Source organism: Canis lupus, chromosome 34, assembly GCF_003254725.2.
Source record: "Canis lupus dingo isolate Sandy chromosome 34, ASM325472v2, whole genome shotgun sequence".
In the NCBI taxonomy this organism is placed as follows: Eukaryota; Metazoa; Chordata; class Mammalia; order Carnivora; family Canidae; genus Canis; species Canis lupus.
Window position 1 is genome coordinate 11,426,978 of NC_064276.1, and position 27,696 is coordinate 11,454,673.

The window sequence follows — 27,696 nt, forward strand, 5'->3', positions numbered from 1 at the left end:
CATCCAGATGGCAGAGGACAGAGAGGGTCAGTGGGCCTGTAGGGGGCTTCTAGGCACCAGCAGCTGCAGAAGCAAAGGCCCTGAGGCAGAGGGACAGCCTGAGGGTGGGAGGGGCCCCAAGTGGGGTCAGGACCAGGCAGGGACTTCAGTCTTGGGGCAGCAGGAAGCTGTGACTCCTGCATGGATGCTGGAGGCTGCGGTGCTGAGGGTAGGAAGTGGGGGGCAAGCAGGTGGAGGCCCTGCCGGAAATGGAGGTGAGGGCAGGGAGGGGCTAGAGGGCTGCCTGTGGCCAGGGAAGCCTGGACTCTGCATCAGGGTGACGTGGGCCTCTGGGCATCTCGAGCAAGTCCCAGGAGATTCTTGGAGTACAGATGTGGTTCCAGGCTGGCGGGAGTGGGGACAGGTGTTCGGCAGCCACGGAGGGGTGGGGGGCAGGTGGATGGTGGCCATGGAGGGGAGAGGGGGGCAGATGGATGGCAGTTGTGTGGGGGACGCTACTCCACCAGGCAGCCCAGGAGGGCCTGGAAGTGTGAGACCCCAGAGCAACCCAACGTGGTAGGAAAGGCAAGTCTCTGTCAGTGCGACTAGAGACTGTGCAGAGGTGGGTGTTGACCCCAGTGCTGCCAGCAGGTGCTTGTTCCAGGTGGAAGCCTACAGCCCCTCCTGCACCGCCTACCTGGGCTGGGCAGGTGCGGGCGACCCCGCCCTCTGGTGACCCCGCCCACCCAGGCTGGCAGGTGCAGGTGCAGGCCACCCCAGCCCCTCCCTCATGGCTCCACCAGAGGGCAGGAGGGACCGTTTCTGCACAGCCTTGTCTGCAGTTTCCATCAGAACAAAAAATATGGGACCAGAACGAGAGAAAGGAGGAAAGAAGCTCCTGTAACTCGCAAAACAATCCCCAGCGGAAGGAGGCCCTGTGTGCCCAGAGGGAGAGAAACCGGGGAGGTTGGGGGAACCTAGGGTGGAGGAGAGCGCAGTGGACGTGGATGAGCCCATGTGGGGGCGCGGGGGAAGGCGGCTGGTACAACGAGCGCCTGGCGCGGCCCGCAGTGGGTGGGCAGGGAAGGGGTGCAGTCCCAGGTGGACACGGTTGCACCTCAGCTTCTGGGCTTGGTGGAGCCCATGAAGTTACTGCCCTAGGGTATCCCCTGCCACTGCTCAGGGTCCCCAGATCGGCCCGCGCCTCCTCCTGCAGGGCTGGGCTGGGCTCCACCCCCTGCCTGGGCCCAGACCCGGGGTGTGGTTCTCCCAGCACCACCCTTCCCACTGCACCTGGGGAAGCATCTGCTGAGCGTTGTCCTGTTTCTCTGTCTTTGTTGGGGGTGTGGGAGGCCCACTCACCTCCAGCTCAGACGCTTGGGCCCTGCCGGCGACAGGTCATCTGCCTGCAGGAGCGGCCCAGGCAGGCGTGGCAGGTGCCGTGTGGCTCTCCATCCCTGAAGGTGCCCCACCATGTGAGTCCCCAAGGGCACATGCCTCCCCCCTCCCTTGCATCCCCAGGAGGGGAGCTGCTAGGTCACAGGGCGTGCCAATGCCCGCCGCAATAGTGGGTGCTGGGACCAGTGTGTGCTCCCGCCCGCCAGCACCCGGGGTGGATGGAGATGTTGTTCAGGCATCCGTTTCTCCAGGGGACCCACTTGACCCATCACCATTTGGGAAAAGAAGGCCCCCTCCCCGATCACAAATGTAGTGGCTGTTTGTAGAGGCTTGTCCGGGCCTCCTGCCCTGCGCTGTCACTCGCTTTGACCTTGGCGCACCGAGTTGCTTACCCTGGCCGCGGTGTGAGGGTTGGCACCTGCCCCTGGCTGTGCCTGTCCTCACCCTTGTGCATGTCCGTACACGTCAGCCAGTGTTCAACCGCTGTGCAGAAATCTGCCGAGACCTCAAGCGGGACCAGATGGCTGCTTGGAGCTCCCGCTTTGGCCCACTCACGCACAGGCCACACCCCTCCATTTAGATCTTTCCAGATGGCTCCCGACAAAGTCCATAGTGTCTGTGTTGAGATCTTGTACAGCTAGGCACGTGGTGTTTTCGGGTGCTGTTGTAAGTGGTCTCCGTATTTGGGTTCTCCAGACACAGGGAATTGGCTCTTCCTCTGCCTCTGTTCCATTCTGGGCCGGGTGGATCCGGTGATGCCCACGCACATGCGGGGCAGGGGGACGTGCGTGTGAGGTGCTGAGTCAGAGGCCAGCTCTTCCTGGAACACCTGCACAGACTCACCTGGGAGTAAGGCCTCCCCACCTCTCTGGGCTCCCTCAGCCGATCAGTTGACACAAACTGAACCATTGTAGTGTTTTTAAAAAATCAATTTCTAACCAGTGGCTGCACTACAGGAATAAAACTGCTCTTGGACGTTGGCCTCATATCTAGAGGCTTTGCCAATCTTTATCCTAAGTTATCTGAAGATGCTTCTGGAGCCTCACTCGGTGCCATCTGCCAGCCATCCTAACAGTTGGGCTGTTCGGTCAGTGTACCTCTATCCCTAGGACTTGCCCTGCCACCCGGAGGCACCGGTCCCATTCCTGGTCTCAATGATATGGGCCGGGCGGTTTGGTTGGTGGTGTGGTATAGACGCTCCTTAACCAGATCAGACTCTTGGCTTCTGGGTGGGTGGGGACATAACCTGAAGGAGCCTCACCACCAGGACCCCATGCTGGGGTCTGTCTGGTCCATGGGGCTCAGGCCCCTCCCGGTGGCATGCAGCAAGGTGCGTGGTGGGGGAGGACTGGCGAAATCCAGAGCTCCCAGTTAGAACAAGGGCCCCCTCCCGGACTCTGGGAGGGCCTGGGTCCAGCTCCTGTGGCACCCAGTGTCACCACTCTAGGTACGTTCTTCCTCTGCCGCAAGTGCACCTGGGGTTTAGAGACCCCTGTACATCTCTGGCTAACAAGCCTCTTTGCTGCAGTGTCTCCCGCCCTCCATGTGCCTGGCTCTTCTTCTTGGGCAGTTTTCCGGTAGATTCCACAGGAAGCTGCTCCCAGACTCTCGGGGCTGCCCTGGGCCACCCGCCAGCCACTCTGGGTGTACATGCCCTCCTTCAGCACGCGCCCTCCCCCCAGGAGTCAGCAGTGGCCGCCGGCTCCAACGCTGGAGTTCCCCGGCCAGAGGCGCAGAGATGGGCCTTGGGGTCCAGCAGGGTCTCTCGGGCGTGGTGAGCCGAGTCTGTGGGGTGGGTCTGGACCAGTGGCTCAGGATCACCGGGGAGTTTGTCAGGGATGCCTGTTCACAGACCTGCCGGAATCGGCACCACACCGAGACCCCGGGACTTGGGGGTGAGAGGTGCACTGGGGGGGACTGCCCTGCCGCGTTTGTCCTTCCCGGACAGCTGCGGCCCTGTCTGGGTCCTACCCTCCGCTCTACGGGGGCGCTGCCAGTGTCTGATGGGAGCACGCAGCCCACGAAGCCGCAGAAGCCCAGGGGCCGTCTGCCTCCCCAGCTCCCCGCTGGGGTTTGGTGCTGCCCTCCCCACCCTCCCCGGCTGACCAGGCGACTGTCTTGCATGTAGTGGTCATCGTGGGCGGTGCCTTCACCTTCCCCAGGTGCCTCTGGCTCTCTACTCCCTCCTCCGGTGCTCCTAGACCCCGACATCCAAAACCATGACTTGTTCCCCAAACTCTCCAGCTAAAGCCCCACCCAATGCCCCACACCCCTCCTGGGATTCCCAGCAGGCATTCTAGGCCCTTCCACCCGCCCCCAACGGCCACCCGACTGCCACCTGCATTCCCCAGCTGCACCCAGGCCTCTCACTTCCCCTGGACCTCAGGGCCCCTGTCCCTTCCAGGCTCCGTGGGCACTTCGACGGCAGGTCACATGAGGCCAGAAGGAGCTCTGCTTGGAGCGAGGCTTCTCGAACACACACACTTCTGGGCTGAGACTCGTGGCTGGTTCATGCCTGTGTGCTGACCCTCCTGGTACCGAGGACAAGGTCAGGGCCCCAGGGAGCTAATGGGTTGGTGCCCAGGAGCAGACAGGAACGCCGATCCAGGCAGCAGGTGTGGGGGAGGCTAGTGTGCTGAGGGGACACCCAGGTCCCCGAGTGCAGAGAAACATGTAGGCTTTGGACAGAAATGAGGAAACAAAATAGAGAATGGTCCTCTGGGGTGAGGGGTGCTGTGGGGGTCCGCAGGGCAGGGGGTGCTGTGGGGGTCTCCCGGGGGGTGAGGGGTGCTGTGGGGGTCCCCAGGGCAGGGGGTGCTGTGGGGGTCTCCTGGGGGATGAGGGGGTGCTGTGAGGGTCTCCTAGGGGCAGGGGGTGGTGTGGGAGGTCTCTCAGGTGTGGGGGTGCTGTGGGGGCCCTGGGGGAGACACCAGATACTTAGAAATCCCAAGACTGTTCAAGCAGGCACGCCCCTGGATGTCAGGAAGAGCAGTGGCAGGTGCTTCCTGGGGCCTCCAGACACATTCTGGTTTCCAGAGAGTGACTGTCTCCACGTCAGCCTTGGTCCACACGGCCCCGGATGTGGTGCCAAATGTCTCATTATGAGCCGAGTTTGGAGCTTAGGTTTTTAACTAGTAAAGTGTGTGTGGGGGGGAGGGAGGGACATCCATAAGTACGGAGCTGTGTGTGTGCACGTGTGTGCGTGTGTTTCCTCTGCGTGTGATCAAGCACAGACGCGCTTCCCGGCCACCGGCAGGGCAGATGCTCTGCACACTGGTGGCCACACGCTGGCTGACACAGGTGGAACGAGTGTATCTCTCTGAAAATCTTGTTTTAAAAGAGGATGTGACACGTTCCAAAATACACGTATTTTTATTCGGCCTGGGGGATCTCACGCTTCCACCACCAATGCCCCACACGAGCACAGCACCCAGGACATGACATCACCCGCACAGTCACAGGTCACCAGGAAGCCCACCTGCTCCTTGGGGACAAAGGTGCAGTAGCTTCCCGTGCCGGGGGACCGCTGCCCGCACCCCCGGGGCAGCCTCACGTCCCAGAGGAATTGTGCTTTCCCAAAGGGGAACTGCCCCAAAGCCTGGTCGTGTCGTGTCCACCTGCCTGCTGCCCACGTCCGTGTCCACTGAGGACACCAGGGGCACGCGAGTCCAGAAGCTGCCTCCTGCAGACCCCAGTCCAGCCTCACCCCTGTCCCCACCGCCTCCCGCCATCTCTCCGTCCCGCATGGCTGCCCCCCTTCTGCCTGGCAGTGCTTAGCGGCTGCATGAGGAGGGACAGCTACCCCCACCCACCCCTTCTGACTTTTGTAATGAATAAATTATAGGGAGGGCCGCCTGACCAGGAACCCTCACCACCCCATATGCCCCACACGCGCGTCAGAGCGGAGCCCTCCAACTCCACGGGGCCTCGGGTGGAAGCAAACAGAAGCGATATTTACGCACAGTTCCCAGGGCTATAGAAAACAGCTTCGTAACTGAGCTGCCAGTGGCACATCCCACGTGTTCTCTGGACACGACATCCGTGCGGGCACCGGGCGGGGAGGGATGGGGACGGGCAGGGGGCCTTCCGGCAGGGTCCATCGGCACCACCTCAGTGGGGCCCCCACCCGGCGCCGCGTGCACACCCTAGGACGGGTGATGGTGGTGGTAGTGGTGGTGGTGGTGGTGCTCGTGGTGGTGGTGGTGCTCGTGGCGCTGGACCGTGGGCACCGCACAGCCCTCCCCTGCCAGCGTGGCCGGCAGGTCCCGCACCAGCTCGTGCTCCAGCACCACCGGCTGGCCCAGCGCAGCCTTGAGCGGCGAGTGGCCTTCCCTGCTCCTCTGCCGGTACCGCTTGTGGCCGTAGGGCTGCGGCGGGGGCGGCGGGGGGTGGTGGCCGTCCTGTGGGGCCTGGGGCGCGGCAGCCGGCAGGTAGTAGCCCAAGGCTCTCCCGGGCTTGCCCCCGCTGGGCGCCCCGGGCGGCCTCCCTGAGCCCTTGGGGGACTTGAGGAGCGGCTTCTCCAGCCCCTTCATTCGGGGCTGCACATCCAGGGCCCTGACGGTGGGTTCTGAGGCCAGCAGTGGGGGGTCGGCCAGCACCTGGGACCTGCGGTGCCATGCAGAGTGCGTATCCGACTCCTGGGAACGGGATCGGCTTTGGGGGTACGCGGCCTTGCCCGGGTGCTCCTGCTTGGCCTGCACCGGCGGGGACCCTGCGGACACAGGACCCCAGGTGGGTGAGACCCACAAGAGGACCCTGTGGACATGGGGCCCTGGGTGGGTGAGACCCGGGGTGGGGGAATCCTGGGGCCCAGGTGAGACCCGTGGCAGGCCCAAGGACATCTATCTCACTGTGGAGCAGATGCGCCCCCACACACCTAAACAGGGTGCCCACCCTGGACACAATGCTGTAGTGCGGTCTGTCACAAGGCCCCCACGACACTCGGCCGGGGGGTTGGGGATGGCTCCTGTTCCTGAGGCGTCTGTACCCAGGGCCTCGCCGCCTGGGTGCAGGCCAGTCCCCAGAACTTACCAGGTCCAAACTTAGATGTGTAGTTCTCTATCCCGGCCAGGTCCAGGTAGTGGTTTCTCCGCTCTGTGTTCTCGTCCACACGGTATGGGCCGCGCTCGCAGCAGGGGTGGGGTTCGGCACTGGGCTTCCTGCACGCACCACGGGGATGAGGGCCCAAGTGCTCGCCCCCGCACAAGGCGACAGCAGGCACTCAGAGACGAAGGGGTGCCTGCTGTGGGTGGACTCGGGGTCCTGGGCAGGGGCCCTGACGGGCACTTACTGCCCCACAGGGGAGCAGGAATAAAGCTGTCGAGGACAGCAAGGTCCCCAGCCACCCCGGAGGCCCCAACAACACTTCAGCACCACCGTCGGGAACACCTGCAGAGCTCGGAGAGCTGCAGCATGAGAACCTGCAGCCGAGAGCAGTCAGCACCCTGCACCCTCCAGGTGACCATGGGAACCCCAGGGTGCTGGATCATGGCAGAGGGTGCATCTCCAGGCCAACCCACCACAGCCCTCAAACCTTGCCTGCCTCTCAGACACCGAGCACCAGCTGCCAGGGGGGCCCCAAGGCAGTGCCCTCACCCTGCTGGCGGGCAGGGCCTGGGTGCTGCGGCCATATCCCGCCCTCTGCGCCTAGGTGCCTGGCTTGGTGGCTCTGTCCTGAGGGACAGCCCTGAGGCCTACAGGCGACAAGGGGTGGGCCAGCTGCTCCCACAGAGGACAAGCCAGAGGATGTAGCCGGACCCCAGCCCCTCACCTGGTGTGTGCAGATGGCCTCTTGTCGGTTCCCCTGGGGTCCTCGGTGAGCTCAGCCTCCATCCTGCAGCGAGGGGGCTCCCGGTCTGCAAGAGGCAGCAGGGCGTTCCCCTCATCCACAGCAGTTCACTCCCACACTCACTCACCTGATGGCTGCCCTCAGAAGGGATGGGGCGCCAACAGCTGAACAGGGAGGAACAGTGAGCACGGTGGGGACAGGGTGTGCGGGAGGGGCTGCCCCTGGGGGCGGGTGGGCTGCTGTCTAATGAGGGGTCTCCGGGGTGTCCGAGCAGGGCAGCCCCTCACCCTGGCCTGTGGGGGGGCTGTCCTTTCTCCCGCCATAAGACTCAGGGCTGACGGTCAGCTTCACGCGGAGGGTCTTGCTGCTGCCAGAGGAGTGGTTGATGGAGGCATCGACGGCCTCGTAGATGGTGTGCATCAGGCTGGACATGTCCTGAGCATGGCCGTGACATCAGCGACACAGGTGGACCAGGCAGGGGCGCTCCGCTGCCTGCGGGCGGCCTTCCCCCCCCAGCCCTGCCGTCTCAGCGGCTTTGCTGTCCCAGGGGCAGCTCTGCTGTTCCTGGGATCACACCTCGTGGACAGTTTACATTTGACACCGATTCTGAGTTCAGAAGACTAAGCAACCAGATGAACTGTGTCACCCCACACACAGGGGCCAGCAGAGGGGAGCGCAGGGGCACCCCCTGAGCCCCCACTACCCAGCCCTGGGGACTGAAGCCCAGATGTTACTTGGGGGGGGTCCTCCAGGAAGCAGCACAGACAGCTGCTCCCCCCTAGCCCTCCCCGCCTGCCTGCTGGGAGAGCCCCAGCCTCTCCTCCCTCCAGAGCCCTTCCCTGTGGGCAGCCTGTCACAGCACCTCCCTGGTGGCCTTGCCACTGTGGTCAAAGCCATAGAGTGTGAACGTCCACTCCTGACGGTTGTCCTCCTCCACCGACACGTCACACTGGAGCGCCTGGGGGGCACAGAGGTGGGCATGTGGGACAGAGGGGGACACACGGGACAGAGGAGGGCACGATGGAGGGGGGCATGTGGGACGGAGGGAGTCACATGGGTCGGAGGAGTCACGTGGATGGATGGGGTCACGTGGACAGAGGGGGACATGTGGACGGGGTGGGGGAGGGGAAAGACCTACACTGAGGTCCAGCGGCTTCCTGCCCAGCCCCCGTGGGCCCTCGTGGCCTGAGGCTCTGTCTCCATCCCCCGAGCTGGAGAGCTGTCCTGTGCCTTCGCGGCCCTCGGCCTTCTCAGGGGGCAGCGCCACTGCAGGGGGACAGGGCTGGGGAGGATCTTTTCTGGGCCCGGCAAGGAGGTGGGCAGAAGGGTGCAGTGCAGGGGCCAGGGAGCCCCGGAGTCCTGGCCAGCCTCTGACCCCCCCCATCGCACCCTCAGAGCTGGCGGCAGGAAGGGCCCCGTCAGAGGGGAGGGCGGCCCCACTGGGGTTAGCTGGGGCCAGGTGTGCAGTCCTGCCCCTGCCCCCCATCCACCGGGCAGCAGCAGCTCTGGCGCCCAGGTGAGGAGGAGGTGCCCCTGCAAGGCAGGCCAGGATGACCCCACCCGAGGGGCCTCTGGGAGGGCGACTGCATCGTCCTGCTGCCCCCGACCCACATGGTCCAGCTTCCCCGGACTCCAGGACCCAGGGGCGTGTCTGTGCGCTGAGTGTCCGCGGGACAGCCCTTTGTCCCCAGGCTCTGGGGATGGAGAGACAACACGCATTGGTGTTGCTGGGCTCATTTATCCTCCGGGATAGGAGCTCAGGCCTGTTCCAGCTCAGTGGCTGCGTATAAGCCCTCATACTGGTGAGAGTGGGTAAGGGGCTCAGGGCCTGGGGCCCCAGCTACAAGGGTCACTCTGGTCACACCCTCCTGGTCAGCCTCCATGTACCCACACCACTCGCACCCCAAATGACGCAGTTCTGATGACCGCCCATCGCACTCCACAGTGGGATCTGTTCTGCCACAGGTGCAGAGGTGTGCTGGGGACTCGGGTCAGGACGTCAGACCCAGACCCAACCTGTGCACTCGCCAAGAGGCTTTTTTACAAAGCCAGACCGTCCCACCTGTGTACATGGGCTCATGGGTGCTCCAAAGACATAAAAGGTCAGGGGCCCCTCGGACTCCATCCTCTGCTTCTCAGATCCCTAGGTCCAAACCCCAATCTCCTAATTCATGTAAGGAGCCCCAGGAGAAATGTATGCCCGAGTGTATTTGAAGACCAAATTGCCTTTACTGCTGGGATGTGTAGCTCACCTGCACCTGCCATCAGCCTCTAGAATGGGGCTGGGCTGGGCAGGACAGGCCACAGCACGCCATCCCTGTTATCAGGGGCCCAGTGGCTGTGAGGGCAGCTTTCGGGCGTGGGCTCTGGATACAGCTACTTGGTGAGGTTCGGTGGGGTGGGCTTACCCTCTAAGGGGCACTGGTCCTCCCAGAAAGGTCCCTCCTTCAGGTCCCCGCTGGGCGGCTCCTATGGGAGGACAGGGTAGTAAGACGAGGCTCAGTGGAGCAGACCAGGCATGAGCCCCAGGCGCCAGGACTGGACTCCAGCCTCCCGGACTGTCACCTGCTCTGGGCCCAGAAACACCAACCTGTCCACGCCCCACTGAGCCTCAGATTTTAGATAGCACCCCAGCCCCCCAAGGTGTTGTCCGGCTCCATCAGCCCTATGTCCATGGCAGCTGCTGCCAAAGGAGCCCTGCGTGCCCTGGACGAGTGGCCTGGCCTTTGCCTGAGGTCCCCAGCCTCTGGCGGGGAACCTGGGCTCAGGACAGTGCTGGCTGCACTTGGGGCCCCCCGCAGGAAGCACAGGCTGCAGGGGGGAAGCACAGGGTGGGGGGCTGCCACACCGAAGCCCCTCGGCCACCTTAGTCTGTCCCAGGACCAGTCACGGCAAAGTGGGAACAGATCCCAGCACGTCAGAAGGGTGCTTTAGCTGCAGGATGGAAGTTCGCTCGGTGTCAGATGATTCACAGGAGTAAACAACACGGAGAAAGAAGCGGGAATGTCATCGGGGAAGCCTCCCTGAACCAAAGGGTGCCTGGAAGGCGTGGAAATGGCCACCCCGGGGACCAGAGCACTCCGCACGGTGGCTGGCAGGCAGCTGGCGTCCCGTGCTGCCCGGCGTCTCTGGCTCTGAGCCTGGTGCAGGGCAGGAAGCATGGGCCATGCTGTGCATGGACACAGCCCCTCTGATACGTGACTAGAGTCTTCCTGGCCCCAACAGAACCGTTTCCCCCAACAGGAGTCACCTGGGCTGCAGACCTCAGCCTGGAGCCCGGGTTGGCAAGGAGCCCAGGGGCTCATCCCCCAAGGGCACCTGACACCCTAGCTGCTCAGGCCTAACAGGCAGCAGGCAGGGAGGAATGGGGATCCCACTGCCACAGCACAGTCAGGATCCTGGCAAGGGATGGTGGAAGGTTCCAGACAGATCCACTGCCACCCCAGGCTATGGGCAGTGGGAGGGGACTGGGACTCACTCCCTTCCACTAGTGGGCCTGAGGTCAGCGCCACAGTGGGCAGCATGTGGGCCAGACTTACCCCCGCCCTCCAGCTCTCCTCTGCTCCCTAGACAGTCGGAATAAGAAGCCTTCTCACGGGGAGGTCAAGTGTACAAGCTGTCCAGGGCACCTCGGCAGGCATGGGTAGCTGAGGGGCCAATGGCGGGAAGACAAGGCCACAAACAGCCACAGAGCAGCCTCGTTCCCTGCCCCTCATGGCTCACCCAAAGCATCCGGAGCCCATGGTGGCATGGTTGCACTGGCCCAGGACCACAGGGGATCAGAGGTGACCACAGGAGACCACAGGGGACCACAGGGGATCACAGGGGACCACAGGGGATCACAGTAGACCACGGGGGACCACAGGATCACAGGAGACCACAGAATCACAGGAGACTATGGGAGACCACAAGGGATCACAGGGAACCATGCGGGACCACAGGGGATCACAGGGGACCAGTGGGGCCATGGAGGACCAAAGGAGACCACAGGGGATCATAGGCAATCACAGGAGACCATAGGGGATCACAGGGGATCATGGGGGCCACAGAGAACCATAGGGGATCACAGGAGACCACGGTAGACCACAGGGGATCACAGGGGACCACGGGAGAGCACAGGGGATCACAGGAGACCACAGAATCACAGGAGACCACAGGGTATCACAGGGGACCACGGGGGACCACAGGGGATTGCAAGACACCATGGGGGACCACGGGGACCAGAGGGGGCCATGGGAGATCACAGGGGACCACAGGGGCCACAGAGGACCACAGGAGACCATGGGGGATCACAGGGGATCACAAGGGCTACAGGAGATCACCGGGCATCATAGGGGCCCGCCAGAGTGCTGGGCACACAGAAAACAAACGAGGTGCCGTGCGGTGGTTCTGCCTCCACCACCCCTGCCGCGTGCTCTCAGGTCCCTCAGTGGGGTGGTGCCTGGAGTCTCAGGCCATGGCCCACGCAGGGTGGCCTCCTCTGGGAAGGACGGGACACCGCAGGATTATGTCAGTAGAACACAGGGACAGAAATCATGTTGCAGACGGTGGTCAGCTGAGGCCCAGGCTGGGGGGTCTGGGGCCAGGTGCGAGGGAGCCCCCATCACTTTCTCCAGGGGCCCCAGCTGTGTGGACAGGGAAGCAGCCTGGCGAAAGGTCCCCAGGCTCTGACTACCCTGCTCCACGCATCCCGCAGGGTCCCCTGCCAGGCTAATGGTCAGTGCTCAGAACCAGCAGGATTCTAGATGCTTCTGCCACAACTGAGCACTCTGCATGTCCACCACAATCGCAGAAGTATAAAGAAGAGCAGGACCTAATGCCCTCAGACCTAAGGATGAGGCCCACGTGTGCACGGCAACTCTGCACGAAGGAGCTAAAGTCACGGGCAGAGTGGCCAGAGCCCCAGGGCCTGCCTTGTGACCATGCTGTGCCCAGGGTACTATGGGGCACAAGACCCAGAGCTGGAGCACGTCCCCGCAACCGGCGACTCCTGGTCACACAGAAACGCCCTTTCAGCTGTGCTACTCTGGCTAAACGGGGCCGAGAGCTGTAATTGGGTCGCATCAAACCTACCACTAGGCCTGGCCTGCCGCCCCCCTGCCTGCGGGGATGCCCCCTCCCCAGAGGAGCCCCTGCCTCCTGCAGATAAGGGGTGGCTCTGTCCCCGCTGCCACTGCGTGGGACTTCTGGTGGCTCAGCACACCCGGCCACACCCACTCACAGCCAGGAACAGGGGCAGGGTCCACTCTGATGCTTTACTTGCTCAGCTCCTGCTTTACGAGTCACGGTTCGGTGGCCGTGGCCTCGGCTGCCAGTCCCCAGGGTGCCATCCCCATCCCTGGTCCCTGTCCCTCTCACCTCTCAGAAGAGGCCACCATCCACATCTCCTGCTGAGACTCTGCCCTAAGCCTCCATACAGACCTGAAGTCCTGGTTCCCCCCAGCAGGTGGCCCCCACCTAGACTGGTCCTGGTGAGCCTGCCAGCTGCCGCCTCAGCTGCCCGTGGGTGCAGAGGTGTTGGGAGTTTGGAAGGAAAATCTCTGCTCCTGGCTTCCCCTGAAAGTTTCAGCCAGGAGGTCCAGCCACAGGCTCCCAGGGACCTCATGCCATGGCCCCGCCCCTGGGAGACCCCCACGCCACTGGAACCGTGGCAGTGCTGGGCCATCGGCTGCAGTGTGAGGGGACCAGCTCCTGGTTAAGGCCACAGTGTGGGGGGTGGGAGGGTTATTGGGAGGAGAACCGTTTCGTGATGCAAACAGCCTCTCCAGAAGGAGCCTGCTCTTCAAATTTCAATGTTCCTACACTCCTGGAGAAGTCGGTGCATCTGTGATTTAGCAAACACTCCTGGTTTTAAGGGTTGTCTGTTTTCCTTGGAAATCCATCTCCGGACTCTTGGAGAGGCCCCAGGAAAGTGAGGCCAGGCCGGGTCGCTGCATCTCTCGCGCCTTCCTTCTCGACCTGTTAAAGCGCTGGCTTCCGAACCTGCTCTCACCTGCTCTCCATAGAGTGCACCCGGATGGGTCTGCTGCAAACACAAGGCCACATGAGCAAGAGAGACACAGCTCCTGCCTCAAAGCCAGGTTCATGGGATTGGGGACAGATGGGCTGGAGGTGGTGGCTGTGTGTCTGCTTTGAAACTCCAAGAGGACTCTGCAGGTTTGCCCAAGAAATCTGTGTTCTACGGGGCCAGTGTTCACTCCCGCCCAGAAAGTGGCCCTGTGTGAGTCCAGAGGAGCAAGAGCAAGGATCCGAGGACATCCTGTTGTCCCCATGGAGGGCTGGGCTGCTGGCACGGGTGACCCTCCCTCTACCTCACAGGAGCCACCCTTGCTCGCTGCTGTGAACTGCCCCTTCATTTGCATTAAAACATGCAGAGTGGTCCCCTCCTGACCTAGAGCCTCCTGGAAATACTGGCCTGTTCCTTGCATGCAAGGCCCTCAAGGGGAGGTGGGCTGGAGGTGGGGTAGGGAGTCCAGCAGAGAGGAGAGAGGAGGGGGTGGGAGGGGAGGAGGACAGGTGGGGGTAGGAGGAGAAGGAGGGAGCTCGGGGTGGGGGAGCAGGGGAACCACCCAGGCAGGTGTGTTGCTGGTATTTTCCAGAACTGCTCTTGAAGTGACAGCCACTGGGGCTCCCCAGACCCTTAGGGGAGGGTGGCCTGAGATGGACCTTTAACACAGATGTCACCCGGAGGAGCTGTTGGCCCCATGTCCCCATGCAGTGGGAAGATGGTGCCCCCGGTTCATAGAGCGCCTCTCCATGGCCTGGCCTGGCCCAGTTTCTGACCCGACAGGTGGAGCAGGTGGCTCTGCAGGGACGGGCCTTCAGGGTGGCTGAGGGCCGGGAGCCCTCACAACCACCTACCCTCCCGCTTCTGCAGGCAGCAGCCCCCAAGCGGCCTGGGAACTCCCAGAGGCAAAGGGCTGTGGTGCCAGGAGCCCCCAGGACAGCTCAGCGGTCGCAGCCCCAGGTGCTGCTGGGTGGCCAGGTGGTGGCCGGGCAGTGAGGGTGTGTGGGCCTCAGAGAGGAGGCTGAGGGCTGCAGGGAAGAGGTCCAGAGTGGGGGGTCCCCCAGGGCACCAGGAGGCTTCCACAGCAGGTTGCCAAGGCCACTTTGGGGCAGTCTGGGGAGTATTTGGGCTATTGCTTGGGTTGTCGGGTGCCAGACATAGGGTGAGAGCTGGGGAGTTTGGGGTCAGCATGTAGGACTGGGCCACATGAGGAGAGGCAGAGGGCAGGCCCAGGGTCCCCCAGAGGAGTGAGGATAGGTGTCAGGGTCAAGGGTCAGGAGTGTAGGGCCCCAGAGTGGACCAGGACTGAGGGAAGGGGGAGGCTGCAGGTAGGGAGGGGATGGGAGCCCGGCCATGGGGCCACGGCCTCTAAGCCTCCAATGAAAAGAAGCCCCTCCTGCCTGCCAGGAATCGAGGTGCTTTCGAATGCCATCAGATGGGAGGTTTGGGGAGCAGCTGCCCCCAGGCTTCTAAGGCCACGGAGTTGGGCTCCTCGCAGGGCCTGTTGTGACAAGAAACACCTGAAAGGGAGGCAGAGGTCTGCTTTCTGCCCGGTCACCCTGGGGGGACGGAGCCTGACTCAGGCGACCCGCCAGCACGTCTGGAATCTGGAGCAGCAGCGGCGGCTTTGAAGTGCGCTGCGCTGCTTCCACGGCTAAACAGTTTCAGATGTGACAAGCAGTTCCACGGGCTTGACGACGCCAACGCGAGTGCTGAGCCCGGAGGCCCCGCCGAGGCCGCTGGACTCCGGAGGTGGCGGCGGGGATCGGCCCCTGAGGCCACAGCTTCCCGGGGAGGCGGCCGCCGGCTTCCCGCACCAGCGCACATGGTTTCCGGTTCTTTCTTCCAAAATTACAAGTCCTCAAGATCCGAAAGGGGCCTTTCCAGATTTTGTCCATCAGTACTTCTTGGTTAGGACTGTTTAATCAGACTTTGTAATCATCAAATTTGGGATTTATGTCTAGAAATGCAGTAATTTGGATCAAAGGGTCTCCTGAAATAAATAAGTCTGTGCTCACGTGCCAGCGCTCTGCTGGAACCTACTTCCCGAATGAGGCCAGGCACCAAAAACGATTCTGGCTCTCCCTTTGTCTCATCCCCAACAGTTTGCCATAATTTTGCTTGTTTTATTAAGATATGGGATACATTACATACCCCACCTACCCTGGTCTGTGGGGATTAACAGCACCCCTCTCCCCCAAATGCCCAGACCCCCGAGAGAGTCCCTAAAGACCCCAACGAGGGCTGGAGGATGGCTGTCCAGCCCGCAGCAGGAACGGCTGGAAACCCGCACCCGGGAGATGCTGTGGGAGACTCAGCCCAGCGGCCGCCCAACTGCACGGTAATGAGTGCATCACCAGGGGTGGACTCAGGCAGCCCGAGGTGGGATACTCCACCTAAGGCGTCATCACAGCTATCAGTTAGAAGCCGACTGCAGACACCTGGGGGCCAGAACTCTCCCCCAAGCCTGGGGACAGGTACTTGTGGTGCATGTGAGCCACGCCGAAAGACACAAAACCTATAAGGACGCGAGCCCCAAACTGCATGCTTGTTGCTGGGCATCCACGCCCCTCCAGGTCCAGACCTCATTCAGAAGAACATCTGGCTGCTGGGGTGGGAGCCGGGGGGTGGGGTGTTTCAGCACAGATGACACATGCATGTGAGTATATACACGTGTGTGACTGTAACTCATCCACATACACATAGGCACACAGGTAGGCACATGCACACACTATGCACACAGCACAATACATACATGCGTATGCAGGTACGCACTGCACACAGTTGCACACATGCACATGCAGGCGTACATAGTACACATGTACACACATGCATATGCAGGCACACACACACAGATACACATATTCTACCTCAAACAATTGAGATGGGACCATAAATATGCCAAAAATGTCTTCAGTGACTTCCGTTCTCAGCACACTGGAATTCTGTTTTCTGTTTAGCACTAACTGTCAGAGAAGCAGCTAATCTGCCGACTTGGTTTTCTTCTCCCAGACATGCCTGCTGCTGTTTGGCTCTTCAGAGTTAATGACTCATAATTCCACAGAAGAAGGAAAATCACGGGTGACCGGCCTTGCAAATCCTGCTGCTGTCCTCTGAGCTTCCTGGCCACAGGGGCCACAGAGGCCACACGGGAACCCCGCCTGCCCACCCCGTCCTGTGCAGACGAGGTTGAAAGCACCAGGTGTCAAGGGCAGACCGAATCCAGCTCCCCTCCCTCCGACTCTCCCGTGGGAACCCCCGGACTTGCTTTTCCTTTCATTTGTATTAAACCCTTATGTTTCCACTCAGAGGAAGCCTAATTCCAAAGTTGGAAAAGAACCCGTGCATTTTAAGTTCATTTTGGGGGGTTTTGTTTATTTTAACTTAGGAGGCTCCATATGTTACCACGCAGTGCAAGCGCTGAGCAGAGAAACACAGGCTGGAAATGCTGAAGCACTGGGATCAGGTCACAGCACCGGGACCCCGGGGAACGAGCTACTCTGGCAAACCTGACAGGCACCATTTCTGCCTTTGAAAGCACCTTCCTGGCATCAGGTTGTCACGTGGTGGATGCCCCCTACCTGGCTCTGTGGTTGTTGCCGGAGCTCCTGAGCTCAACGGGGCACGGGCGCCCTCCTGCCCCTCTCACATCTGGAGGAAACGCGCATAGGTCTTCCTTAGGCAAGGATCTCGACTTAAAAAAGAAATTGTAGGTGCCCAAATGAGCCCCGAGTTCAGGACACACAGGCCTGCAGCCTATCCTGGCCGTCAGGGGATGACAGGCACAGTGGCTCCCAGGGTGAATACACACGGATCTCGCAGGAGGCCTGGCCACACTGCCTTCTGACCTGGGGCTGACCCCGCCTGGCTTCCCGGGTGTGCCCCTGGCACTGCAGGCGCTCACCCGGGGGCCTGCTGCCTCCCCAACCCAAGAGTGACCTGTGTGGTAGGGTAGGCGGGCCTGCTGGGTGGAGCACAAGCTCTGCAGGGTCAGCCTGCCCGTCGGGTCTGGGCTGTATGGCTCCAGGCAAATCCCCTACCCCTGCTGTGCCTTGGTTTCCTTCCCAGGGAAGGGGAAAGGAGGCTGAGGAGTTGTCCTGATTATGCTGGCAGCCGCCAATAGGTCCCTGTCCCATGAATGCATGTCAGGAGGGCAAGCTTCAGCTCCCTCCGGTCCTGCTCTCCTGCCACGAGATTTAAACATATTTTTTTCTGGGCGCCTGAGAGGCTCACTCGGAGAGGTATCTGCCTTCGGCTCAGGTCGTGATCCCGGGGTCCTGGGGTCGAGCCCCATGTCGGGCTCCCTGCTCAGTGGGGAGCCTGCTTCTCCTTCTCCTCCCTGCTTGTGTGTTCTCTTTCTCTCTCTCAAATAAAAAAGAAATCTTTTTTCTCTGGCTGCCTTAAAACCTTTCTCCTTATCACGGACTTTCAGCAATTTGACTGTCGTGCATACAACCTGACACAGTTTTCTCTATTTGCTTGGAATGCATGGAGTGTCCTGGGCCTGTGGTTTAGAGTTTTTATCAAATTTTTGATTTGGGGCCACGTTTCCTCAAGTACCTGCTTGCGCCCCTCCTGGGGCTGGGGGTCCTGCAGTCGGGGAGCCCTGTGCATATGGCACCGTCAGGCCCCTCTGCCCTCTGTGCTCCATCCTGGGCCATGTGCACTGCCCTGGCTCCCAGGTGCCTCATCTCTTCTCCTGCTGCATCCACCTGCCAGCAGCCCCATCACCGCTGCTCACTCTGATGCTGTGCTTCCATGTCTAGAACTTGCATTTACGTTTTCTACGATCTTCCTGTCCTCTTGGGCACGCAGGTATGTCTATAACCCGTTTTAGCACCTCTGTGTGCTATGCCCATCCCGTCGTGGCTCAATCTGCTTGTATTGGTGGATTTTCTTCAGGGTATGGGTCATGCTCTCTCCGCTGTGCATGTGCCTGGACAGTTTCACTTGTGCTGGACATTTCCACCGTGTGTGGTTTGGGCCGTTTCTTTACAGACAGCGTTGTGTTTTGTTACGCGTGCATTGTTTTGGATGGAGGTCCCTTTTAAGCTTCGTTAGGGTGGGGCTGGGTCAGCCCTAGGGGGGACTAAGCCCCCACACTGTCCGGACCCCAGGAATTGGGGTGTCCACGCATTTCAGCGGCCCCTTCCCAACTTCTCACCCACGTGCAGATCAGCCCCCACTGGGGACCTGCGGGGACCCCTGCACAGACACCCGCTCTCCAGTGGCCTGGGAACTTAAAGGCGCTTCAGCCTCTCAGGGATCCCCGCCCACACTGCCTGCTGTCTGAGCATCGCTGTGTCACACATGCTGTGCAAGGTGGAGGGCAGACCCGGTCCCTGCATCTCGGCCAGATTAATCTCCTCCTGCATTGGTTTTCAGGCATGGGTGGCCCTCAGAGCCGATGCCTGTGGAGTCTAGGCCTGGGTGACATCGGTTCTCGTCCACAGGCTCAGGCACTCTGCCCTACGAGGGACATTTTTACACGAGGGTCTGGAAAGAGCCGAGACACCAAAACGTCGACTGATCAAGATTCTGTCCATGTTCCCTCGAGTGGAATCCACCGTGGGCTGTGATCCAGCGTCCCCACGACTTTAACGTGGCATGAGCTGGATTTCTCCCAGGACAGGACCACCAAGGAAGGCCTTCTCCCCTGCGCTGTGAAAGGCAACGCATGATCCTGGCTGGGGAGAGGGCGGCCTGGGCCTCCCAACCACGTTCACGCTCAGTGAAGCGTTTCCTCATCCCAGGAGGCACGCTGTGCATCATTCCAATGGTGTGCCTCCCTATTTCCACATTCACACTCCGAGAACATGTCGTCCGCCTCCAAGAGATAAACTACAGAAACACCAGCGCTAATGATCGGATTTGCCTCTTACATCGGAAGAGCCCAGTGTCCAGCAAACTCAGAGATGAGCAGGGGTTTGCAGCCCCTGCAACACACTCTGCACTGATTTGGTAGATGATTCCTTGAAGTACATGAAAACCACCTTCTCCGACTCCAGTTGCAGAGGAAGCAGACACAGGGGCTTGCTACCCTCCAGACGGAGCCTCCTGGAGCTGTGCTGACCACCTGGCAGCCACGGCCACACGTCACTTTTTACATTTGAAGTTATGAAAATGGAACCACATTATAAATCCATTTATCTGCTGCATCAGCCACATTTCAAGCACCAACGTGGCCAGCAGCGACCCTGTGGGCAGTGCGGATAGAGACCATGCCCAGCCTACTCGACGGTATCCGGCCCCATATTCCCACCCACAGATGGGGAACCTGAGGCCTCAGCCCTGTGGGGGCCACAGGGACAGCCAGCTGGACTGTAGCCCATAGGACAGCACCCTGCAATGGCCTCGGCGAGCTCCTCTGGCCCAGCCCCTGGCCACACTGAGTGAGCCCCAGGTGCTTCCACATCGGAGGCCTGATGTCTGACCTGCTGTGTGGCTACGAGTGGACGGCCACTGCTGTTGTGGCACATGGACCTCGGTGTGCTCTGCAGGTGGCTGTCCCGGCCCTGGCACCCTCCCTGGACACCCGGGAGGCAGGCGCCTGGCCACACGCTCCTCCTGCCGCTGTGGGCATCCTGGGCACCTTCCGTTTGGGGTTTTCAAGTCACGCTGTGGTACAGGCTCTAAAATCTGAGCCAGGCAGAGGCCAGGAGGGACCCCAGGTGCTCACAGGAGGGCTGGTACATGGGCGGCCAAAGGGGGATGGGTGTCCACTGGGCAGCCCCATGCTCCGCCCGTCAGGAGAGCCGTGGGGGTGGCCCTGGGGGCAGAGGCTCAAACCCGTCTGCCACCGAGGGAAGAGGCTTTCGCAGGCAAACAAGCAAAGCAGATGGCCAGAGAGCCCACTGTGCCCTGTAGAGCTACCAAGGTGTGCAGGACGTTAACGAGGGACACGCTGCCTCCTCTGGGCACGCCCTGGTCCCCACGGGGCAGCGCGCAGAACCATGCTCCCACTTCTCTGTCGGTTCGCAGACAGACAGACCTGTGACTGCTGGCGGCCTTCTGGAATGCCGCCCTCCTTAGGAGGCCCTCGCACGGTTCCACTAAAGGACAAGGGAGGTGCAGGCTGAGGATGGGTACCGACTGGCTGGTCAGGGCCCCGCCTCGCAGAGACAGCTTTCAGCCGCCTCCCTACAAGGAGCGAGGAAGGGGGCAGTTACCCTCTGACCTCGAGACTCTGCACAGGAAGCCTGCAGAGCAGCTTTTATCCGGAGCTCGTGTGGGGCTGGCTGCCAGTGTTCACCCCATTTCCAAAGAATTTATCAAAACAAGTGTAGCTGTATTAAGATGCTTCTGGAAAGCCTACTCTATATCTGGAAAGCCAGGCTCCAGGATTCCTGGGCAAATGAAGGCCAAGCCTGAAGCACCCCCAGAGCAGACAGGGTCACTCTGTACCCTGTGGGCAAGGCTCTGTAGTGCAGGAGGGCCCCAGAAGGTTCTGCAGTCCAGCCTGCCCATGGGGGCTTGTGGCCAAGTGCAGAGAAGGAGCAGGTCTGAGCAGGCCCAGCATGGGTGGAGGAGGATCCAGTCCATCCAGGAGGGGCCCCCAGGTCTGGAGGGTGCAGAGTGGGCAGGTATGCAGAAGGTACCCGGGGAGGAACACAGGGCCTGTGGGACCTCAGAAACCCAGCTCCAGCTGGGCCGAGGGGCACAGCTTGGGGGTACTGGGGAGATGGATTACATGGGCAGGTGGGAGAGCAGGGCTTTGGAACAGGTGGGGAGACTGTCCAGAGGCCCCGACAGGTCAGACATTCACGGGCAGGGTGGGCCGGAAGTGACACATGAAACCCACAGAGCAGGACACCAGGAAGGGGGAAGTCAGGGGGTGGGGGTCAATGGGGGGAGCAGGGCAGCTCCAGGTGCAGGATGCTCACCTGGCCACGGGCAGCAAAGGGGCAGAGGCTCCGTGAGAAGCCGGCACTGGTGGGGATGTGCATGGCCTGGCCAAGGACAAGAGGTTCTCGACCTCGGATGGTCTGAGCAGCTGGCGGAAATGCCGAGCCATGCAGAGTTGTCCTGGGCAGACAGAGGCGTGGACGTAGGGTAGGGAAGACAGCTCAGGAGTTTAATCCTGGCATCACCCTGGTGGACAAGACCAGTGGGCAGCTGTACAGACACTCCTGGGTCATGTGAGGCACACTGATGCCCTAAGGAGTGGACAGGCACTGGGGACAGGGTGCTGGTCAGACAGGCCAGGTGCCCAGGATGGAACCGTGGGCACGATCCTGCTCCCGGACACTGAGCATGAAATCCTGACCTTACCTGCAGGAGGCAAAGAATGTGCCAGAATGTGCCATGTGTTAGCTTATGGGCAGCACTCCGGGTCAGCAGAGAGGTCAGTGCCACCTGAAACCTTCCCATGACACACCTGGGCTGGCCTACCATAGGCACTGAGGCTGTCTGCACAGCAGGTGGGGGCAGGTGGGTGAGGCGGGGAGGGGAGAAGGGGGGAGTGGAGAAGGCGGGGTGGGGAAAAGAGGGGGTGGGGAGAAAAGGGGGTGGGAGCAGGTTGGGGTGGAGATGGGGGGCAGGGAGTGGGCGGAGGCAGCAGGTGGGGGTGGGGAGCAGGGGAGGCAAGGAACAGGCCACCTTCAAGGGCGGCTGCAGACCAGAGCCTGCAGGGAGGAGCTTCAGTGGGAGGAACAGTGTGGAGGTGCCAGGAGGAGGGCCTGTCCCCCCTCCCCCAGCCAGGCCCTGGCCCACAGGGAAGGATAGACTTGTCCTTGGAGGGTCAGGAGGAGAGAGGGAGAAGGTAGAGGGAGCCACACGGGGCCTCTCCTGCCCCTGAGCCTCTGCAAGAGGACAAGTCCCAGAGGGACAGGACTTGGGACCTGAGACCCTGGTTACAGGAAGGCGGAGGCCTAGGGAGGGCCGGCCACTGCAGTGGGCACAGCCTCACCTTCCCCAGGCTGAGGGCCGGGCAGAGCAGCCTCCTGGCCATGCTCTGAATGCCCATCATCCAGATGCCGCATGGCCGTGCTAACGTGATCTCCAGGTTCAGTTTCTGGGTTAAACCACACCCTGCTTGTTCCTGCCTCAGATTCTAGAGCTCAAAACTAGTTACGCTTTCCTTGGAAGACGCTGCTGAACCAAAGGAAAACAAATCCTTCCTGTTCCGGCTGTGGCCAGGCTGCCTGCCGCCTGAGCCGATTCCAGCGAGCACAGAAGCGGGGAGCCTGGGAGAAAGGGTGTGGGGTCCCCACCGGGCCCTGCACCCAGTGTCGCCCAGGCTTCTCAGCAGAGGCAGCCCCTGGTGAGGGTCCTGATGACAGCCAGCACTCTGTTGAACAGCTCGCTGTCATACACAGGGGCGCATCTGGAGCAGAGGGCAAAGGAGGGAGGCTCTCTCCTCGAGTGGAAATTCAATGACGCGGACGCACAGGGTGACCCCACACACCAGGCATCGTGCAGGGGCACCTGGGGTCAAGTTGCACAAATGAGGCAGAACTGAGTCCACGAGAGCCCATGGTGTGTATCTGGGGAGCACCAGCCCAGCACCTGGGAGGGAAATGAGTGGAGAGGGCCCGCAGGTTCCAGGCCAGGGTCTTAAAAGCCTCCAGAGAGGTGAAGTGTGAATGGACACCTGAAGGAGGGGAGGCAGTGAGCTGAGCTGTGGGGATGGGCTTCCAGGCAGAGGGTGGCACATGCCAAGGCCCTGGGGCAGGACCAGGAAGGAGGCAGGAGCAGAGTGGGGGCCACTGAGCAGGTTCAGAGGTGGCCAGGTGAGAGGTGTCAGTCTCCCAGACTGTCACTGAGGAGGTGCTGGCATCACCTCTGTGTCCCAAAGGCCCCCTCACCTCTGGTGGGGGAGGAGCGTGGGGGAGGACTGGCAGGAGGGAAGGGCATGGGGAGTGGGTCGCAGTGGACAGGGGTGGAAATGGCCGATTCTGGCCCACTGCAAAGAGCTCGAGTTGATGGGTCCCCCAGGCACAGGATGGGTGGGACAGGCAGAGGACGAGGGCCCAATGCTGACGTGGGGGCGGGCGGGTGTCCTGCAGGGAGGGGGGTCTGGGTGGAAGACCGGAACCCTGGGAGTGCTGGTGCGCACAGGCAACCCCTCAGAATCTGTGGGCCCAGGGGTTTCTGGGGTCCGCAGTGCACTCATGATGCTCCTCTAGTTGAGCAACGTAAGTCAGTGCCCGGAAAGCAGCCTGAGCACGTTCCAGCTGTCACAGGTGCGGGTGACTGAGTCGCAGTCCTGCTTCTAACAGACTCCCTGGGCGGAGCCCCTGCCAGCCGCCCTCCCTCCCAGCTGGCGGCGGGAGAACACGCAAGCTGACCAGGGGGCCTCGGGGAGCACAACCCTGGTGCTCCACTCAGCCGAGAGCTCCTCTGGACACCAGAGGCCCGTGTGCTTGCCGAGCTTCGCGGCGCCCACCCTCCAGAGCAGAGCGAGCCTATAGCTGCATTCTGGGATCAGCTGCTCCCGCTGTCACCCAGGGTGGCGGTTCTCGGGTGCTCCGAATGGGGGCCTCCGCGGATGCATGGTGCCACCGCATGCTCGACAGAGAGCCCTGCCCACGACGGCTAATCCCTGTGAGGCCACACGATGTCCAAAGGGTGCATCCTGCCTCTGCATATCCGTGGGTGACATGTAGGGCCAGACGGTGCCCCCCCAGCCCATGCCCCCCAGAAACTCCGAATGAGACCTTATTTGGAAATGGAGTCTGTGCCCAGTGATTGGTTAGGACACTGTGGTGCTGGGTTTGGGCTGATCCCAGCCAGTGGCCTGTGTCCTTGTCAGGAGGAGGGGACACACAGACACGGGAAGAGGCCACGTGCAGACCCAGGCTGACATCGGGCAGGGGCGCCTGCTGCCCTGCTGGGGAGACCAGGGAGCACCATCCTCTGGAGCCGTCAGGGGAGCACAGCCCTGTGGACACCTTGATTGTGGATGTTGGGGCTCTAGAACAGGGCAGAAGGAATGTCTGTGTGGCGTGTGGTACCTGGTTACAGCAGCCCCAGGTGACCAGCACAGGTGGCCCAGGTGGCTCTTCTATAGGATTATCTTAGAATATTTGGTTCTAAGGCATTTCCAGCATGTGCTTGCATCGATCAGCTATTGATCAGCTATTGATCAGCTCGAGGAAGATGAACCATCAAGTGTCCTGGGGCCTGGTGCATATGTAAGAGGATGGTCCAGCTTCCTCCAGGAAACACGACCCAAACCCTTATGGTGGTGTCAGGCCAGATCTGGGGACACAGGGACCCCACAGTGCTGGCTGGCCCCTCTTGGGCTCAGCGCGTGCACACACACACACATACACATACATACATACAGGCGTCCCTGCAGACCAAGACGATCAGGGTCACAGGTCACACCTTTCACATCCCTAGGGAACAGTTCCAACAGGAACTGGCTGTCCCCCCTGCAATCATGAGGCTGTCCCTGCTGTGACCACGACCCTGCTGACCACTGGCTGTTCCCCCCCGTGACCACAATCCTGCTGACCACTGGCTATGCCCACCATGACCACGACACTGCTGCTCTGAGGCTGTTCCCACCTGTGACCACGACCCTGCTGATCACTGGCTGTCCCCGCTGTGACCATGACCCTGTTGCCCCGAGGTTGTTCCCATCTGTGACCACGACCCTGCTGACCACTGGCTGTCTCCCCTGTGACCACGACCTTGCTGCCCTCATTCCTTGTGGTTTTCATGCATGACCTCAGCTGCTCCCCATCCCTAGAACCTCGTGCTGAACCCGCCAGCACCCACATCCCCTGGCACAGCCCTGGCCAAAAGCAGGCAAGCGATTAGATTCTGCCAAGATCAAACAGCAGCATTTCCCAGAGTCCATGAGGCAGACTCTTGGATTGTATTCTAGACCTAGAAGCAGCCAGTCCACCTGCCTAGAAAACACTAATACCTACAAGTGTGTCAGACGAGAACCAACCAGGCACCGGGAGCAGCATCACTGGCAAAACCAACCTCAGTTCCTTTGTTTTGGGGGAAGAGGAGAACAGGCGACAGCACGTGGACACACACTTAAGTTCCACAAGGTCATCAGCCATAGTTCTTGTGCAACACAGGGGACACAGTGTGCATGGAAACACAGAGTGGACTTCAGAAAAGGAGCATGGCCTCCACCCCACCGGGTGTGCTGCACGTCCCAGGCTGGCCTCCCCTGGGCACCACCTGGGGGGACAGGGGCCGTGACACACTTCTGGGCACCACACAGAGAGAAGGCTGCAGAACTCTGGGATAGAAGCAGGAGGGACATAGGACCAGACCGCCCAGTGTCCCTGACCGAGCAATTTCCAGGGGCAGAACCAGGAGCAGGGGTGTGTGGTGGAGGTGGGTAGAACTACCCCAGGGTAGCTCAGTGACGTGGTGGCAGCAGGGACCCTGTGCACCTCTGCCAGCAGGAGGCGAACCTGGCCAAAGGCTCACACCCCACAGCCGAATGAAGGAGTAAAAGCCATGCTGCTGTCCTAAAACCAAAGTGTGTATAACGCAAGGACATCCTGTTCTGAGAGTTTGCTCTTCTGTACGTTGGTGTTAAAAGCACCCTGATGGCACAGGCTGGGCGGCTAAGAAATGTATTTAGTTCTCGCAGTTTGGAGGCTAGAAGCCCAAGGTCCAGGCGAGGGCAGATCCCATGTCTGGTGAGGCCCCTTTCTGATTTTCAGATGGCAGAGGGGACAGGAACCTACCTCTCTGGGGCCTCTCGTAGGGGCCTTGACCCTGCCATCAGCGCTCCATCCTGGTGCCCTGAGCACCTCCCGGAGCCCCTGCCTCCTGACACCGTCACCTAAGGGGCTAGGTTTCAATAGACGGGTTTTGGAGCAATATGAACATGCAGGCCACAGGAGAGGACAAAATAGTAAGAGAACAACCCAAGCCACACCCCTCAGCACTCTTAGAAATGCTCCAAGAGTGTGGCATCTGTCCGCCTGAAAGACCCTCAGGGCCCCAGCTCCAGGCTCTCACAGGCCTGCTGGTGGGGGGGACCCCTGAAGAGTCACTGCCACGTTCTGAACAAATGAGCACACTTACCCAGACACCTCTAAGGACTGAGAGGACAGTGCCAGGCCCCCTGCCAGGCACCCAGAAGGACCCCAGGCCTGAGCCCGATGTGAGTGCACACAGGTGACTGATCACAAAGAGACCCAGCCTTACGGGCCCCTCCCTCCCTCCCTCAGGCAAAGGGAACAGGCTGAGAAGATGCAGAGCCGGCCCCCCGCTGCTCTCTGGGCCTTCCTGCCCTGGTCCCCGGGCGCAGGGAGCACATGTCCATCCAATGTTACAACAATGTACCCAGAAAATGCCTTAAAAAGTATTTCCTGCCTTTCTGATGTGCACAAAAACATCACCCCCAGAGAGCTGGAGCTGCCACTCTCGCATGTGCTCATCTCAGGGCCTATCTGAGCCCCTCCTCAGAACGCTGCACAAGCGTTTGCAAACAAACTTAGATTTCTCTTTACCAACCGGCCAGGAAAAGGTCCTTCCTAAGAGGGGGCTGACATCCCCATGTGCTGGTGTGCTCTGCCTGTGGGGGACTTCAGGCCCCTGGAGGTCTCAGCCATCTGGTGTGGCCACCAACAGGGATCCAGCCAACACTGTGCAAGCACCACCTTGTCCTGCTTGGCCAATATGTGCCCATCTAGTTTACCCCAGGTCCCCCTGGTACCCCAGGCTGGGGCAGTTCTCTCCTTCTAGACTTTCAAACCCACTCTCAGGGTCAACCTGGTCCTGCGGTCTGGGACCCTCAGCCATTCCATCTGGAGCCCCCCTGCAGGCCAGCGGTCACCCAGCTCGCGGATGGGAGGCGTGGTGGCCTCAAACCCCAGCCACCTTCACAGCGCAAGCGCGCAATCCTAACACAGGGCCAAGCCGCCCCCCACCTCCAATGGGATACTGAGGCTTGGTGCCACAAGACCCCAGCTCAGACTCAGAGGCTGGGGAGGGACAGGCTCTGGGTCCAGCTGCCTCTCTCTCGGGCCAGGGGTCACCCCCCTACCCCGCCCCCCCCACCCGCCCCCGCCGCAGCCTCTGCCCCCACAAGCCTACCTGCTTGCCGCTGGTGCTTCGCTCGGCCTCCTCCGTGCCTTTGCAGCCGCTCGCGAACGCGGGCACCACGGAGCTGTCCCCTGCCGCCCCGCGAGCGGACGCGCGGGAAACGGTACCGCGGGGGAAGGAGACGCGCCGTCAGCCCCGGGCGCCCACCCCAGCTCCGCGTGCCCCAGCGCGGGGCTCAGGGCTCAGGGCTCAGGGCTCAGGGCTCAGGCCGGTCGGGGGGCGGGGGGGCACCTATGCACTCCCGGGGACCCCGCGCGTCGTCCCCACCAGCCGCGGGCTCCAGCGCGGACGCGCCAGGCTCTGCGCTCGGGTCCGGCCGCCGCCCCGCGCGCTCACCTTCGGGGCTCTCTCTCCGCTGCGGGGCTGCGGGGGCCGCGGCCGGCGGGCGCGCTGGGGATGGGGGCGCCGGGGAGTGGCCGCGCCCGCCCGCCGCCCGCCGCGCCCGCGTCTCACCCAGCCTGGACTGCGCCTTCCCCATGGCCGCGCTCCGGGC

The 27,696-nt window shown here is 61.6% G+C and overlaps 1 protein-coding gene across 1 annotated transcript; it reads right to left on the reverse strand.

The window, feature by feature from the left end:
- Positions 1-4,730: 4,730 nt before the first annotated feature.
- NKD2 (NKD inhibitor of WNT signaling pathway 2) lies at positions 4,731-27,696 on the reverse strand. The gene is made up of 9 exons (XM_035710299.2): positions 27,657-27,696; positions 27,195-27,274; positions 9,574-9,634; positions 8,304-8,431; positions 8,028-8,123; positions 7,453-7,600; positions 7,148-7,232; positions 6,409-6,536; positions 4,731-6,088 (listed from the first exon to the last, which is right to left on the reverse strand). The coding sequence occupies exons 1-9, from the start codon at positions 27,679-27,681 to the stop codon at positions 5,523-5,525; spliced, it is 1,317 nt and encodes a 438-aa protein (XP_035566192.1). The 5' UTR covers positions 27,682-27,696; the 3' UTR covers positions 4,731-5,522.